Source organism: Elephas maximus, chromosome 22 (assembly GCF_024166365.1).
Source record: "Elephas maximus indicus isolate mEleMax1 chromosome 22, mEleMax1 primary haplotype, whole genome shotgun sequence".
NCBI lineage: Eukaryota > Metazoa > Chordata > Mammalia > Proboscidea > Elephantidae > Elephas > Elephas maximus.
The window spans coordinates 15,627,930-15,642,056 of NC_064840.1; the positions used below are offsets into that span (position 1 = coordinate 15,627,930).

Genomic DNA, 14,127 nt, shown 5'->3' on the forward strand with positions numbered 1-14,127 from the left:
TTCTGCCTTGCTCACTTCCTCTTGGATCAGTGACTCTGGCGGAAGCCAGTAGCTATGTTGTGAGGACACTCAAGCAGCCTAGTGGAGAGCTCTACATAGAGAGGAAACAACTTGCCAGGCGTGTGAGTGAGCATCTTGGACATGGACCCTTCAGAGGATTTCAGTTCCCCCCGCAAACTTTGAGTTTTCCAGCTGAGGCCCCAGACATCACAGAGCAGAGACAAACCATCCCCACTATACTTTGGCTGAATTCTTGACCCAAAGAAATCATGAGATAATAAATGATTATTGCTACTTTAAGCCACAAAATTTGGGAGTGACTTGTTACAAAATAATAATAGATAACAAATATATGGACCTCATCTGTCTTATTGACTGCTCAACTAGTACTTGTCAAATGAAAGACAGCTTGAACTAGAGCCAAGAAGCTTGGTTAAGCATTTTTAAAGATTGAAAGGAAGGAGAAAAAGCAAAAGACAGAGAGGGCATTCCCTTCATTCTGACACCCTGGGATATCTTTCTAGATCTTCTTTCAAATGATTGCTCCAGAAGGAAGGAAGGCAGGTGAACCCCAGCTCCATCCAGGACCAGGCAAGTCCGACTTACTGATTTGGACCACGCAGCTGGCTCCCGTCTCTGGGCCCACAATGTGACTCCCAACACACTTGAACTTCTTGCCATCTGAGAGCCGGGACCGGTTCAGCATTTCCACCCCCAGGTTGGACTTCCCCACGATCACACCTCCTGGCTCTTCTGTCCATAGGAAGTTCGGGTCTGGGTATCCTCCGTTCCAGTGACAGATGAGCTGCAGCATGACCAACCCTGGTGACATCTCTGCCCAGCACTGAGGGGCTGATGGAGGGGGGTCTGCAAAATACCAGGGGAGAAGGTGACCTTAATCTCAGATGCTAAGATTAGCCATTGGGCTGGTCCTAAGTATTACAGAAACAGGTATCAGAGAACCACCAGCCCTAGTTAATATACCTTGAAATTACTCCAAGCACAAGTTAGTACCTATGAGTGTCCTATACTTTTATCTTTTCTTTCCCTCTCAGAATAAGTTTTGCTCCTTCCTTTCTGAGGCTGATCACAACCCCTATGCCTAACCTCCAAACTAGTACACTAAATTCCCTCCTGCTTTCTTTAAATTGGGCTCCTAAACTCACTCTGTCTCTGCATCTATAATCATCCTTTCTACAGATGTCTTTTCGTCTTTAAGACTCACTCAGGCTGTACCTCTCTTGAAAATTAAAATCTTTTAAAAAAAATTTTTTTTGATGCTTCTATCCTCTCATACACCTCTCATCCATCTTAAAATATCAATATCACTGCAATACTCAACGTCATTAGAGACCAGGGAAATGGAAAGTAAAGCCACATCCACTAGACCGGCTAAAATGAAAAAGAATAACCAAGTGTTGAGGTGGACGTGGAGGAACTGGAACTCTCGGGCACTGCAGCAGAAATATAAAATGGTGCAGCTGCTTTGGAAAACAGTTGAGTAGTTTCTTCTAAAACTAAATATACACTTACCTTATGACATAGCAATCTCACTCCTAGTGAAATTAAAGTATATATTCACACAAAAACCTTTAATGTTTATAGTCGCTTTATTTGTAATACTCAAAAACTAGAATTCACCCAAATGTCCTTTAACTGGTAAACGAATAAACAAGCTGTGGTACAACCAAACATGGAATACTATTCAGCAATAAAAAAGAAGGAACTATTGACACAACAATGTGGCTGTCTCTCAAATGCATTATTCGAGTGAAAGTAGCCTACACAAGGCTATATTCTATATGTTTCCATTTATAGAAGCCCTGGTGGCACAGTGGTTAAGAGCTTGGATGCTAAGCAAAAGGTCAGCTGTTCAAATCCAGCAGCTGCTCCTTGGAAACCCTATGGGGCAGTTCTACTCTGTTCCATAGAGTTGCTATGAGTCAGAATTGACTCGACAGCAATGGGTTTAGTTTTTTGGTTTTTCCATTCATAAGGCATTCTGGAAAAAGCAAAACTATAGAGATAAGTGTGGGAGGTGAGTTTAACTACAAAGAGTTTTTAAAAAATGCATGTTCCTGGTCCCATCTTCAAAGAGGGATTCGGTACATATGGAGAGGGGCCCAGGACTCTGCATTTTTAACCAATATCTTAGGTGACTCTGAGGCAGGCAATCCAAGGGCCGCAATCAGCCTTACAGAAGCCCAAGTATTTTGGGGTTAGGGACACAGGCAGAGCAAATAAGGCCAAAAATAAAATGTCCAGTCTCTGGCTCTATGTGAATTATAACATAATCTAGTTCCTTCTCTGCTTCTTGGGTTTCCTTCTTTTTTGTTCCAAACAAATAAAGACCAACAGTTGTTGGCTATTTACATTTAAATTAACTAAAATAAAATTACAAATTCAGTTCCTCCATCACAAGACCCATATTTCACGTGCTCAGTAACCACACGTGGCTAGTGGCTGCTGTATTAGACAACGCAGAATGGAGCAGTTTTATCATTGCAGAAAGTTCTACTGGACAGTGCTAGTCCCTAGAAACTAACAGTGGTTGCCCCTGGCAGGGGGAATATGGGAGACCAGGAGTTACAGGTGGAAAGAGGACTTACTCACTCCACCCCCAATATTACTCCTTTGTACTTTGGAATTTCTTTTTCACCATGTGCCTATATTACAAAAAAAAATAATAAAAACTTGACAGGTTACAAACAAGTCTGAAAAGTCAACACAATCCATATTTGTTAATAACTACATAAAAAGTGTGTATATATAAAACATGTTGTAGTCTGCTTCCATAAAGACTTACAACCTTGGAAACCCGATAGGGCAGTTCTACTCTGTCCTATAGGATTGTTATGAGTTGGAATCCACTTGACGGCAATGGGTGTTTTTTTTTTGGATACATATACATAGAGAGAGTGAGTTGTTGTTAGGTGCCATCAAGTCGATTTTCAACTCATAGTGATCCCACATGGCAGAGTAGAACTGCCTCACAGGGTTTTCTTGGCTGTAATCTTTATAGGAGCAAATCGTGAGGTCTTTCTCCTGTAGAGTCACCAAGTGGGTTCAAACTGTCGATCTTTCATTTGGCAGCCAGGTGCTTATCGTTGCAACACGAGGACTCCATTATATATGTGAATTCATAAATATTATATATGTATAAACCAAACCCAACCCACTGCTGTCAAGTTGATTCTGACTCAGTACAACCCTACAGGACAGAGTAGAACTGCCCCACCAGGTTTCCAAGGAGTGGCTGGTGGATTTGAACTGCTGACCTTTTGGTTTGCAGCCAAGCTCTTAACCAGTGTGCCACCAGGGCTCCACTATACATGTATACCCACTGCCATCAAGTCCATTCCAACTCATAATAACCCTATAGGACAGAGCAGAACTGACCCATTTGGTTTCCAAGAAGCACGTGGTAGATTCAAACTGCCAACCTTTTGGTTAGTAGCCAAATGCTCTACCACTGCACCACCAGGAACCTCTATATATGTATAAACCCATTGCTGTTGAGTTGATTCTGACTCAGAGTGACCCTACAGCACAGAGCAGAACTGCCCTGTTTCAAAGGAAAGCTGGTGAATTCGAACTGCTGACCTTTTGGCTAGCAGCCAAGCTCTTAATCACTATGCCACCAAAACCAAAAAACCAAATCTGTTGCAATCAAGTTGATTCTGACTCATAGCGACCCCTTAGGACAGAGCAGAACTGCCCCCAAAGGGTTTCCAAGGAGTGACTGATAGATTTCAACTGCCGGACTTTTGGTTAGCAGCCATAGCTCTTACCCACTACGCCACCAGGACTCCTGTATGCAGATACCATATATTTTTATACATTTTATGTAACACACATACACAAAACTAAATTTGGCTCTTATGCTGATGGGTGGGCGTATGGCAGCTACAGGAAAAATTAATGGAAAGATACCAAAATGATTGTTTAAAAAAACAGCTGCCATTGTGTCAACTCCGACTCATGGCTACCCCCTGTGTATGAGAATTGAACTGGCTCCACAGGGTTTTCAATGGCTGGTTTTTTTGAAGTAGATTGACAGACCTTTCTTCAGAGGAGCCTCGGAGCGGACTTGAACCACAAACCTTTCAGTTAGTAGCCGAGCATGTTAACCACTTGCGCCACCTAGGGACTAAAATGATGGTTATTTTACAAGTGATTATTTTCTTCTTTATATTCATCTTTAGTTCCCATAACAAGCAAGTATGACTTTATTACAATAAACAGCATTTACGGTAAAGAACACAGAGGCTTCTAAAGGCTCTGAACACATATGCATTGACTGGTGTGTCATTTTCCTGCCGCTAATTTGTTGTGCTGACGCCCCTTTCATTAGCACAGGTTAGTTGTGAGTACACATCACATTTCTACAGTGGTTTCTGCCCAAGATATTTGCGTAAAGGAGTATTTGGTTGTTGTTTCCCTACCCACAAAACAAAGGCTCGTGAGCTGCCGATTCCTAAGAGTGCTCGAGGGCCCAGGTACCTCTGACGGCTGTACCAGGTTCATGAAATCCCAGTCAGCGAGAATGTATGAGGCTCAGCATTGATTTCCCTCTGTGACTCAGTTATCCCCAACTAGCAGCAGGCTTCTAGAAGGGGTAATTCCCTGCTATGTGGCCTTTCTGACACGCGGTAGCCCGTGTGTGTGTGTGCGTGTGTGTGTGTGTTTCCTCATATGCACTGTGGACCACACAGCAGGTATGCCTTTAGAGACCAAAGAAAGAGACACAAACACACAGCTCACAAAGGATTAAGGGAAAGAACGGGGGGTGCTTCTTACGCACAGTAGACCAGGAGCTCGGTGGTCACCTCTTGATGTCTCCCGCTAAGCATGTTCTTGGCCAAACAGGTGTAATTCCCTTGAAGGTTTTGTGATATCTGTAACAGCGTGAAACAGCTGGTTGTCATGTTGTTTCCAAAAGGCTCCATCTTGGAATCTGGGGCCTGGAACCACCACTCAACCATGGGTGGAGGATAGGAGCTGCTGCCACAGCTAAAGTCCACTTGGGTGCCCTTGGCCACATAAAGGGTGCCATTGGGGAGCTTGCTGGTGGTGGAGATGTTGACCTCAATCTGAAAGGGGCCACCTGGAAATGACAGGGGGGTGAGGAAGGAATTAATTATATAGAAGTTCATTTGAGCTCCTTACCAGACACATAAAGTCTCAGGAAGTGGACAACGAGAATAATGATGACATCTACTGAGTATCTACTAAGTGCCCTGATATATTCTCTCATCTAATCCTGCACGATTATGTAAGATTTACTGGGGAATAAATCCTTATAGAAAAGGGAAAACGTGCATTGCCCCTTTTAAAAAACACAGCAGAGTAGAAAGTGTACCTGTACAGAAAGGAGTTAATGCAACAGGCCCTACACTGCTCCCCCTAGAAAGGCCTGCTTGCAGGGTTGGCCCTTGGCTAGCATCTGGGAACTTGGAATTCGGGAGAGTTCCCTCCATTCCCAGAACTGATAAGAGTGGCTCACTCTGACTAAGCTGTTATGAAAACAATGTGGTTTGTGCTGCTTTCATTCTGGGAATCTGGAATTTTGGTGCATGCTAGGCAGAGGGTGCCTACATGACCAAAAAAAAACCCTGGGCACTGAGTCTCTAACAAGCTTCTCTGGATGACCATATTTCACACATGTCACAACTTGTTGCTGGAAGCGTTTAGCACGTCCTATGTGACTCCACCGGGAGAAGGACTCTTGGAAGCTTGCGCCTGGTTTCCCCCAGACTTTGCCTCATGCACCTTTTCCCTTTACTGATAGTACTTTGCATCCTCTCACCGTAATAAATCATAGCCATGAGTACAGCTATATGCTGTCTTGTGAGTCCTCATAGAGAATCACTGGGCCAGGGTGTGGTCTTGGGGGTCCCCAACACAATATCAGCCTGAAAGATTAAGAAACATTGGTTCCATTCCCAACTTTGAGCTCCACTGATTAGCTCTGAGACCTTGGGCAAGTTACTTAACCTCTCTGAGCCTCTATTTCTTCATTTGTAAAATGGTGGGGGGGGAGGAGTTTGGAATGACAGCACCCACTTCATGCAGCTGTTGAGATTAAATAAATAACAACAACAACAAAAATAGACTTATTGGACCGATTGAGACTAGAGGACTCCCTGAGACTACTGCCCTAAGATGCTCTTCAAACCCTGAACCGAAACTAACTCTTGAGGTCACCTTGTAGCTAAACAACAGATTGGCTCAAAAAAACAATGAATATCACCCATAAAGCACTGTGCTCCTTTAAAAATCACCTAGATGAGACCAAACAGTCAGCAATTACTTCAAAGATGAGAAGGTAAGGGGGCAGGGAATCTAGATGAATGGAAACAGAACAACTAGGACGGAAATAATGAGAACGCTCACACATCGTGAAGAATGTAACCAATGTCACTGAACAACTTTTGTAGAAATGGTTGAACGGGAACCTAAACCTCTGTGTAAACCTTCACCAAAAACACAATAAGACATTATTTAAAAATAGACAAATAAGTTAATACCCTAGAGTACCCAGAACAGTGCCTGGCAAGTTGGGAGTACTTGACCAATGTTGGTTCTTATCTTGGATCCCCTCACATTTCTGAACTTCTTTCTTACCCCCAGAAATGCCTTCCCATTACTGGTATTCAGTGCACCTAAGATGCCATGTCCCCTTTGATGCAAAGAATATAACTGTGTGATCCCTCTTAGAGACTTATCCAGGAAGGGCAATGCTTAGCCCAAAGGAATAAATCAAAGGCTATAGAATTTTGAGCAGAAACAGGTCAGTGGAAAAAATTACTTGGGGGTAAGAAACATTTTTCCCAGCCCATTGAATCACACCATCTACTTAATCTATGTCTGAGGTCATTTTATAACTATAGACACCGTGGGTTTCTGGGGACAATATATGCCTGTCAAGGTGGGGCTAGGTCTTAATAGTTGCGGCTGGAATTATGTCACCTCCCACAAAGAATGGGAGGGGAAAGGAAGCCTGGGGAAGGGAGGTGCTCAATTGTCCCATTCACTGTTGTTGGTGAATTGGTTAGGTATGCGGACCAGCAGGTCCTGGGCACACCCACAGTTGGCCTCTATCCAATTGCCAACACCCAGGCCAGCCAAGGCAGTGCATGGGATCAGACACACCAGGGCCCTGGTCTTCCAGACTGTGGTCTGGAGGCCACCATGGCCTGGCATGTACAGTGGAGAACCCTAGAGACCATCTGAGACCAGCACAACTCTCAGCAAGATATGGGGTTGAGGACAGCAGGTAGATGAGAAGGAAATGGGTGGAAGATGGGAAAAAAATAATCAAATGAGAGAACCTCAAAGATTTCTTGATTTGTTAAGTGTTCAAAGGTTACCACTCATCTACTAACTCCCTGGGTTTGGTCTGTGTTCCTTTATGAAAGTGACACCCTCTCTTTGGTTTCCTTGGGTTCTTTTCCTGCTCTGACTTACCACAGAGGAGAATGTACTATTTCCTTCCCTTCCCTCTCTCTTCACCCCTGATATTCCTAAACAGAAACTACAAGCCCTTTTAGCTTGCAGGATGTTGGTAGCAATCACTCTGAGAGACTAACGCAGGGGAGGAAACAAAAATAAAAGAACAAATAAAAGTAGAGTGTAGTTACATAGGCCCAGCATCTTATCAAGGTCATGGTCACCATTAGTTTCGGTTCTTAGCCCAGTGGTTGCAAGCTTGTACTCTGAAGGGAGACAGACCTGGGAGCAAGCCTTGCTGTTGCTTACAGCTGGATAAGCTTGGGCAGGTGCCCTGCCCTTTTATTCTCCCTTCCCTGATCTTCCTATGAAATGAGAAAAACAGTAATAACTTATATCACTGTTTTTTGGGGGATTCAATGAAATAATATAAGCAGAGCACTTAGCCCAGTGTTTGATACAGACTCAACTGTCAGTGAATGTTATCTGATATTATTATCAGCAATGCTATTTGTAGATTGATTCTAGAACCAAACCAAAACCAAACCAGCTGACTCTGGCTCATGGTGACCTCGTAAGTTTCAGAGTAGAACCGTGTTCCACAGGGTTTTCAATGGCTGATTTTTCAGAAGTAGATAGCCAGGTCTTTCTTCTGAGACACTGCTGGGTGGATCTGAACTGCCAACTTTTTGGTTAGTAGCCAACTGTTTAACCATTTGCTCTTCCCAGGGACTCCAACTCTAGAACAGGGGTTGGCAAACTTTGTCCTGCCACTTGTTTTTGTAGAGCCTGTGAGCTAAGAATGGCTTTGATAGATGAATATTTAGAATCAATCTGATGAGAGAAAACACTAACTTGGAATTCCAATTAAGCAAAATGTTATCCCCCACAAAAAAGAATTCCATCCTCCTCCTTAGCAGACCTATATTACAAAAAAATTGTACTCAATTATTATATTTTGAATTTTGCCAATAAAAATATGTGGAAATCAGTTTTTTATTACATAAAATCCTTCATTTTGCTTGTCGGCCCATAAAGCCTAAAATATTTACTATCCACCCTCTACAGAAAAAGGTTCATGATTGTTGATCTACAAAAATCTATTACTGCGCTCTGCTGTTGTTCTTGTCAGATTCTCTGCTGTTATCTTCAGAACTCACTTCTCTCCTGCCCTGCTGTCATGGATTGAATTGTGTCCCCCCCGCCCACCGCCCCAAATATGTGTCAACTTGACTAGGCCACGATTCCCGGTATTGTGTAATTGTCCACAATTTTATCATCGGATGTGATTTTCCTATGTGTTAACCTCTATGAAGTTAATGAGGCAGGATTACAGGCAGTTATGTTAATGAGGCAGCACTCATTCTACAAGATTAGGTTGTATCTTAAATCAATCTCTTTTGAGATATAAAAGAGAGACCTGGGGACCTCATACCACCAAGAAAGCAGAGTGTGAGTCCTTTGAAATTGGGGTCCCTGCACTGAAAAGCTCCTAGATCAGGGGAAGATTGATGACAAGGACCTTCCACCAGAGCCAACACAGAAAGAAAGCCTTCCCCTGGAGCTGGCACCCTGAATTGGGACTTCTAGCTTCTTAGACTGTGAGACAATAGATTTCTGTTTGCTAAAGCCATCCACTTGTGCTATTTCTGTCATAGTAGTACTAGATAACTGAGACACCTACCATGACCCTTTCTAGGACTACCAGCTGGACAATCAAGGGTCTTGTTAATTACTGAATTGTGTTCTTAAAAACTGTGTGTTATAAATCTTAACCTCTATGCTTGTGGCTATAATCCATCCAGGAATAGGGTTTTCTTTGCTATTTTAATGAGGCTGTATCAGTGTAGAACATGTCTTAAGCCTATTACTTTTGAGATATAAAAGGAGCACCTTAGATATAGAAGCAGGCATAAATGGAGGGGAAGATACCCACCACATGAAGATAGCCAAGGAACCGAGGAACAGAAGCTGAAAAGAGACAAAGACACTCTCCCAGAGTCAACAGAGAGAAAGCCTTCCCCTAGAGCTGACACCCTAAATTTGGACTTCTAGCCTCCTGTCATGGGTTGAATTGCATTCCCCCCAAAACATGTGTCAACTTGGTTAGGCCATGATTCCCAGTATTGTGTGGTTGTCCTCCATTTTGTGATTGATATAATTTCTCTATATGTTGTAAATCCTAATCTCTGCCTGTGGTTAACGAGGCAAGACTGGATTAAATTGAAGAGGATTAGGGTTGGATATAACACCCTTACCCAGGTCACATCCCTGAAGTAAAGGGAGTTTTCCTGGGGTGTGGCCTGCGCCACCTTTTATCTCTCAAGAGATAAAAGGAAAGGGAAGTAAGCAGAGAGTTGGGGATTTCATACCACCAAGAAAGCACCTCAGGGAGCAAAGCGCATCCTTTGGACCTGAGGTTCCTACGTGGAGAAGCTCCTAGTCCAGGGAAAGGTTGATGAGAAGGACTTTCCTCCAGAGCTGACAGAGAAGAGAAACCCTTCTTCTAGAGCTAATGCCCTGAATTTGGACTTGAGGCCTACTAACCCAGTACTAGATCGTGAGAAAATAAATTTCGCTTTGTTAAAGCCATCTACTTGCAGTATTTGTTATAGCAGCACTAGCTAACTAAGACACCTCCTAACTGTGAGAGAATAAATTTCTGTTCATAAAGCTGTCCACTTGTGGTATTTCTGCTAGAAGCACCACCAAGAATGTAAGACCAGTCTCAATGGCTTAATTTTACATCTCAGGGACCCACAAAATGGGAGATTCCTAATTCAGCGTCTGAGTTCCTTGCCAACAGGAAAAGTTACCTTCAGACTTTTACTCTTCATGCCAGTATTTTTATTTTAAAAATTACCTAAGAACCGGAAGAACTAGATGGTGCTTGGCCACCATTACTGACTGACCTTCTGATCAGGGCCACAATCAATGGACCCTGACAGAACAGGAGAAAAACATGGAACACAACTCAAATTCTTAGAAGTCCAGACTTACTGGACCAATTGAGACTAGAGGACTTCCCGAGACTGTCACCCTGAGATACTCTTTAAACTCTGAAACCAAAACTATCCCCTGAGGTCACCTTTTAGCAAAATAACAGATTGGCACATAACATAAAGGGTCTTACTGGTGAGTACAGTGCTCCATTTAAAAATGATCCATATGAAGAGCGCAACAGAGAACCCCTGAGGGAGCAGGAGATCAGTGGGATGCAGACCCCAAATTCTCATAAAAAGACCAGACTTAATGGTCTGACTGAGACTAGAGGAATCCCGGCGGCCATGGTCCCCAGACCTTCTGTTGGCACAGGACAGGAACCATCCCCGAAGACAACTCATCAGACATGAAAGGGACTGGTCAGTGGGTGGGAGGGAGATGGTGATGAAGAGTGAGCTAATTATATCAGGTGGACACTTGAGATTGTGTTGGCATCTCTTGTCTGGAGGGGGGATGGGAGGATAGAGAGAGAGGGAAGCTGGCAAAATTGTCACGAAAGGAGAGACTGAAAGGGCTGACTCATTAGGGGGAGAGTAAGTGGGAGTAGGGAGTGAGATGTATGTAAACTTCTATGTGACAGACTGATTGGATTTGTAAACGTTCACTTGAAGCTTAATAAAAGTTAATAAAAAAAAAGGCATAAGGAAAATTTGGGGGGCGGGGGAGTGACGGATATGTTCATTGTCTTGATTGTGGTGGTGGTTTCACAGGTGCGTGTGCATGTCAGAATATATCAAATTGTATGCCTTAAATATGTGCCGTTTATGTCAGTTATACCTCAATAAAGCTGTTATTTAAAAAAAAAAAAAAAATGATCCATATGAAACCAAAAGGTCAACAATTACTCTAAAGCAAAAATTAGAAGATAAGAGGTAGGGAAACTAGAGAGCTGGAAACAGAACTACCAGAACGCAATTAAAGGGAATGTTGACCAACTGTGAAAAATCTAACTAATGTCACTGAACAATCTGGAACCTAATTTGCTGTGTCAGCTTTCCCCAAAAACACAGTTTTTTTTTTGTTTTTAATGAACTAAGAATGTACTGAGTGGTCTCTGCAAATCAGTGGGAATGGCTTATTGTTCCACACTTGGGATAGGATTCTTGGGAAAACTTATGGAGACTGTTTTTGATATCACTTTAACAGGCTGAACATAGAGGCAATAGTGACAACCCTATTGCCTTCTGGTCTCCTCAGTGACTGCTGACTCTACCCAGAAAGCAGTAACCCAGAGGTCACCAGGTTCTTATAAGCACTGGTCCCTGCTTCAGATGAGCTTGGCATGGACAAGAATCACTTCATCTTTGACAGAGGTCAACAGTTTTCCTGAGTGTGCCCACCATGTCTTTTCCTTAGGACCTAGCCCCCACCAACACAGAATGACATTCTGCTATTGTTCTTCCAGTTAGGCGCCGTCCAGTCAGTTCCAACTCATAGCGACCCCATGTACAAGAGAACAAAACACTGCCCAGTCCTGCGCCATCCTCACAATCGTCGCTATGTTTGAGCTCATCCTTGCAGCCACTGCGTCAGTCCATATCTTTGAGGGTCTACCTCTTTTTCACTGACCCTCTACTTCACCAAGCATGACATCCTTCTCCAGGGACTGGTCCTTCCTGAAAACATGTCCAAAATACGTGAGACAAAGTCTCACCATCCTTGCTTCTAAGGAGTATTCTGGCTGTACTTCTTCAAGATACATTTGTTTGTTCTTCAGCAGGCCATGGCATATTCAATATTCTTCACCAGCATCATAATTCAAAGGCACCAATTATTCGGTCATTCTTATTCATTGTGTAGCTTTCTCATGCACATGAGGTGATTGAAAATACCGTGGCTTGGGTCAGGCTCACCTTAGCCTCCATGGTGACATTTTTGGTTTTTAACACTCTGGCAACAGATTTGCCTAATGCAATACGTTGTTTGATTTCTTGATTGCTGTTTCCATGGGCGTTGATTGGGGATCCAAGTAAAACAAAATCCTTGAGAACTTCAATATTTTCTCCATTTACTGTGATGTTCCTTACTGGACCAGTTGTGAAGATTTTTGTTTTCTGTATGTTGAGGTGCAATCCATACTGAAGGCTGTGGTCTTTGATCTTCATCAGTACGTGCTTCAAGTTCTCCTCATTTTCAGCTACCAAGGTTGTGTCATCTGCATATCACAGGTTGTTAATGAGTCTTCCTCCAATCCTGATGCTTCATTCTTTTTCATATAGTCCAGTTTCTCGGATTATTTGCTTAGCATACAGATTGTATAAGTACGGTGAAAGGATACAACCCAGACACATACCTTTCCTGACTTGAAAATATGCAGTACCCCCTTGTTCTGTCTGAACGACTGCCTCTTAGTCTATGTACAGATTTCGTATGAGAAAAATTCACTGTTCTGGAATTCCCATTCTTTGCAATGTTAGCCATAATTTGTTATGATCCACACAGTCAAATGTCTTTGTGAAGTCAATAAAATGCAGGTAAACATCTTTCTGGTATTCTCTGTTTTCAGCCAAGATTCATCTGACATTAGCAATGATATCCCTTGTTCCACGGCCTCTTCTGAATCCCTCTTGAATTTCTGGCAATTCCCTGTCGATGTACTGCTGCAACCATTTTTGAAATATCTTCAGCAAAATTTTACTCGCATGTGATATTAATGATATTGTTCGATAATTTCCACATTCTTTTGGATCACCTTTCTTTGGAATGGGCACAAATATGGATCTCTTCCAGTCGGTTGACCAGGTAGCTGTCTTCCAAATTTCTTGACATAGACGACTGAGCACTTCCAGCATTGCATCTGTTTGTTGAAACACCTCAGTTGGTATTCTGTCAATTCCTGGAGCCTTGTTTTCGCCAATAGTGTCAGTGCAGCTTGGATTTCTTCCTGCAATACCACTGGTTCTTGATCATATGCTACCTCCTGAAATGGCTGAATGCTGACCAATTCTTTATGGTATAGTGATTCTGTGTATTCCTTCCATCTTCTTTTGATTCTCCCTGCATCATTCAACAGTTTGCCTATAGAATCCTTAACACTGCAACTCGAGGTCTGAATTTTTTCTTCAGTTCTTTCAGTTTGAGAAACACCAAGTGTGTTCTTCTCTTTTGGTTTCCTAACTCCAGGTCTCTGCACATTTCATTATAATACTTTTCTTTGTCCTCTCGAGCCATCCTTTGAAATCTTCTGTTCAGCTTTTACTTCATCATTTCTTTGTGTGAGCACTTTGTCCTGCAACTGTTCTTTCCTGATGACATGTGCAAGGAAAGTGAATCAACGTCTCATCATGTTTGTTTTTAAGAAACATTCTGGAAGGAGAGGATGGGTAAATTGATGAAATAAATACTGCAGCAGCTCTAAACTCCTCTGAACCGGGGTAGTAGGGGAGGGTTCTGTTCTCCTAGAGCAGCAGTCCCAATGCCAGTTGCAAGACTCAAGACAACTTAACCATTAACGAGTAACAGTACAGACTCTTTCATTGTGGTATGATTGATGAAATCATGGTGTGGTGCTTATTCCGGGCAAGTTAAATCACTCCAGGCCTATAAAAAAACCTGACTCCCCACAAGGCAGAGGCACCAAATGTCCACTGATGAGTACACAGGGATCCCGGTAATAAGGAGCAAACCACCTGCCGGTACTGTAAAGCCAGCTTTGTGTTTCCACAGAATCTC

The 14,127-nt window shown here is 42.9% G+C and overlaps 1 protein-coding gene across 2 annotated transcripts in view; it reads right to left on the bottom strand.

The window, feature by feature from the left end:
* Positions 1-14,127, bottom strand: part of VSIG10 (V-set and immunoglobulin domain containing 10) — a 49,288-nt gene that overhangs the window by 21,925 nt on the left and 13,236 nt on the right. For both annotated transcript variants that reach the window (XM_049865555.1, XM_049865554.1), the window contains exons 3-4: positions 4,805-5,107; positions 607-867 (exon numbers count right to left, since the gene is read on the bottom strand). In XM_049865555.1, coding sequence (XP_049721512.1) covers positions 607-867; positions 4,805-5,107 — 564 coding nt within the window. The remainder of the gene's footprint in view (positions 1-606; positions 868-4,804; positions 5,108-14,127) is intronic.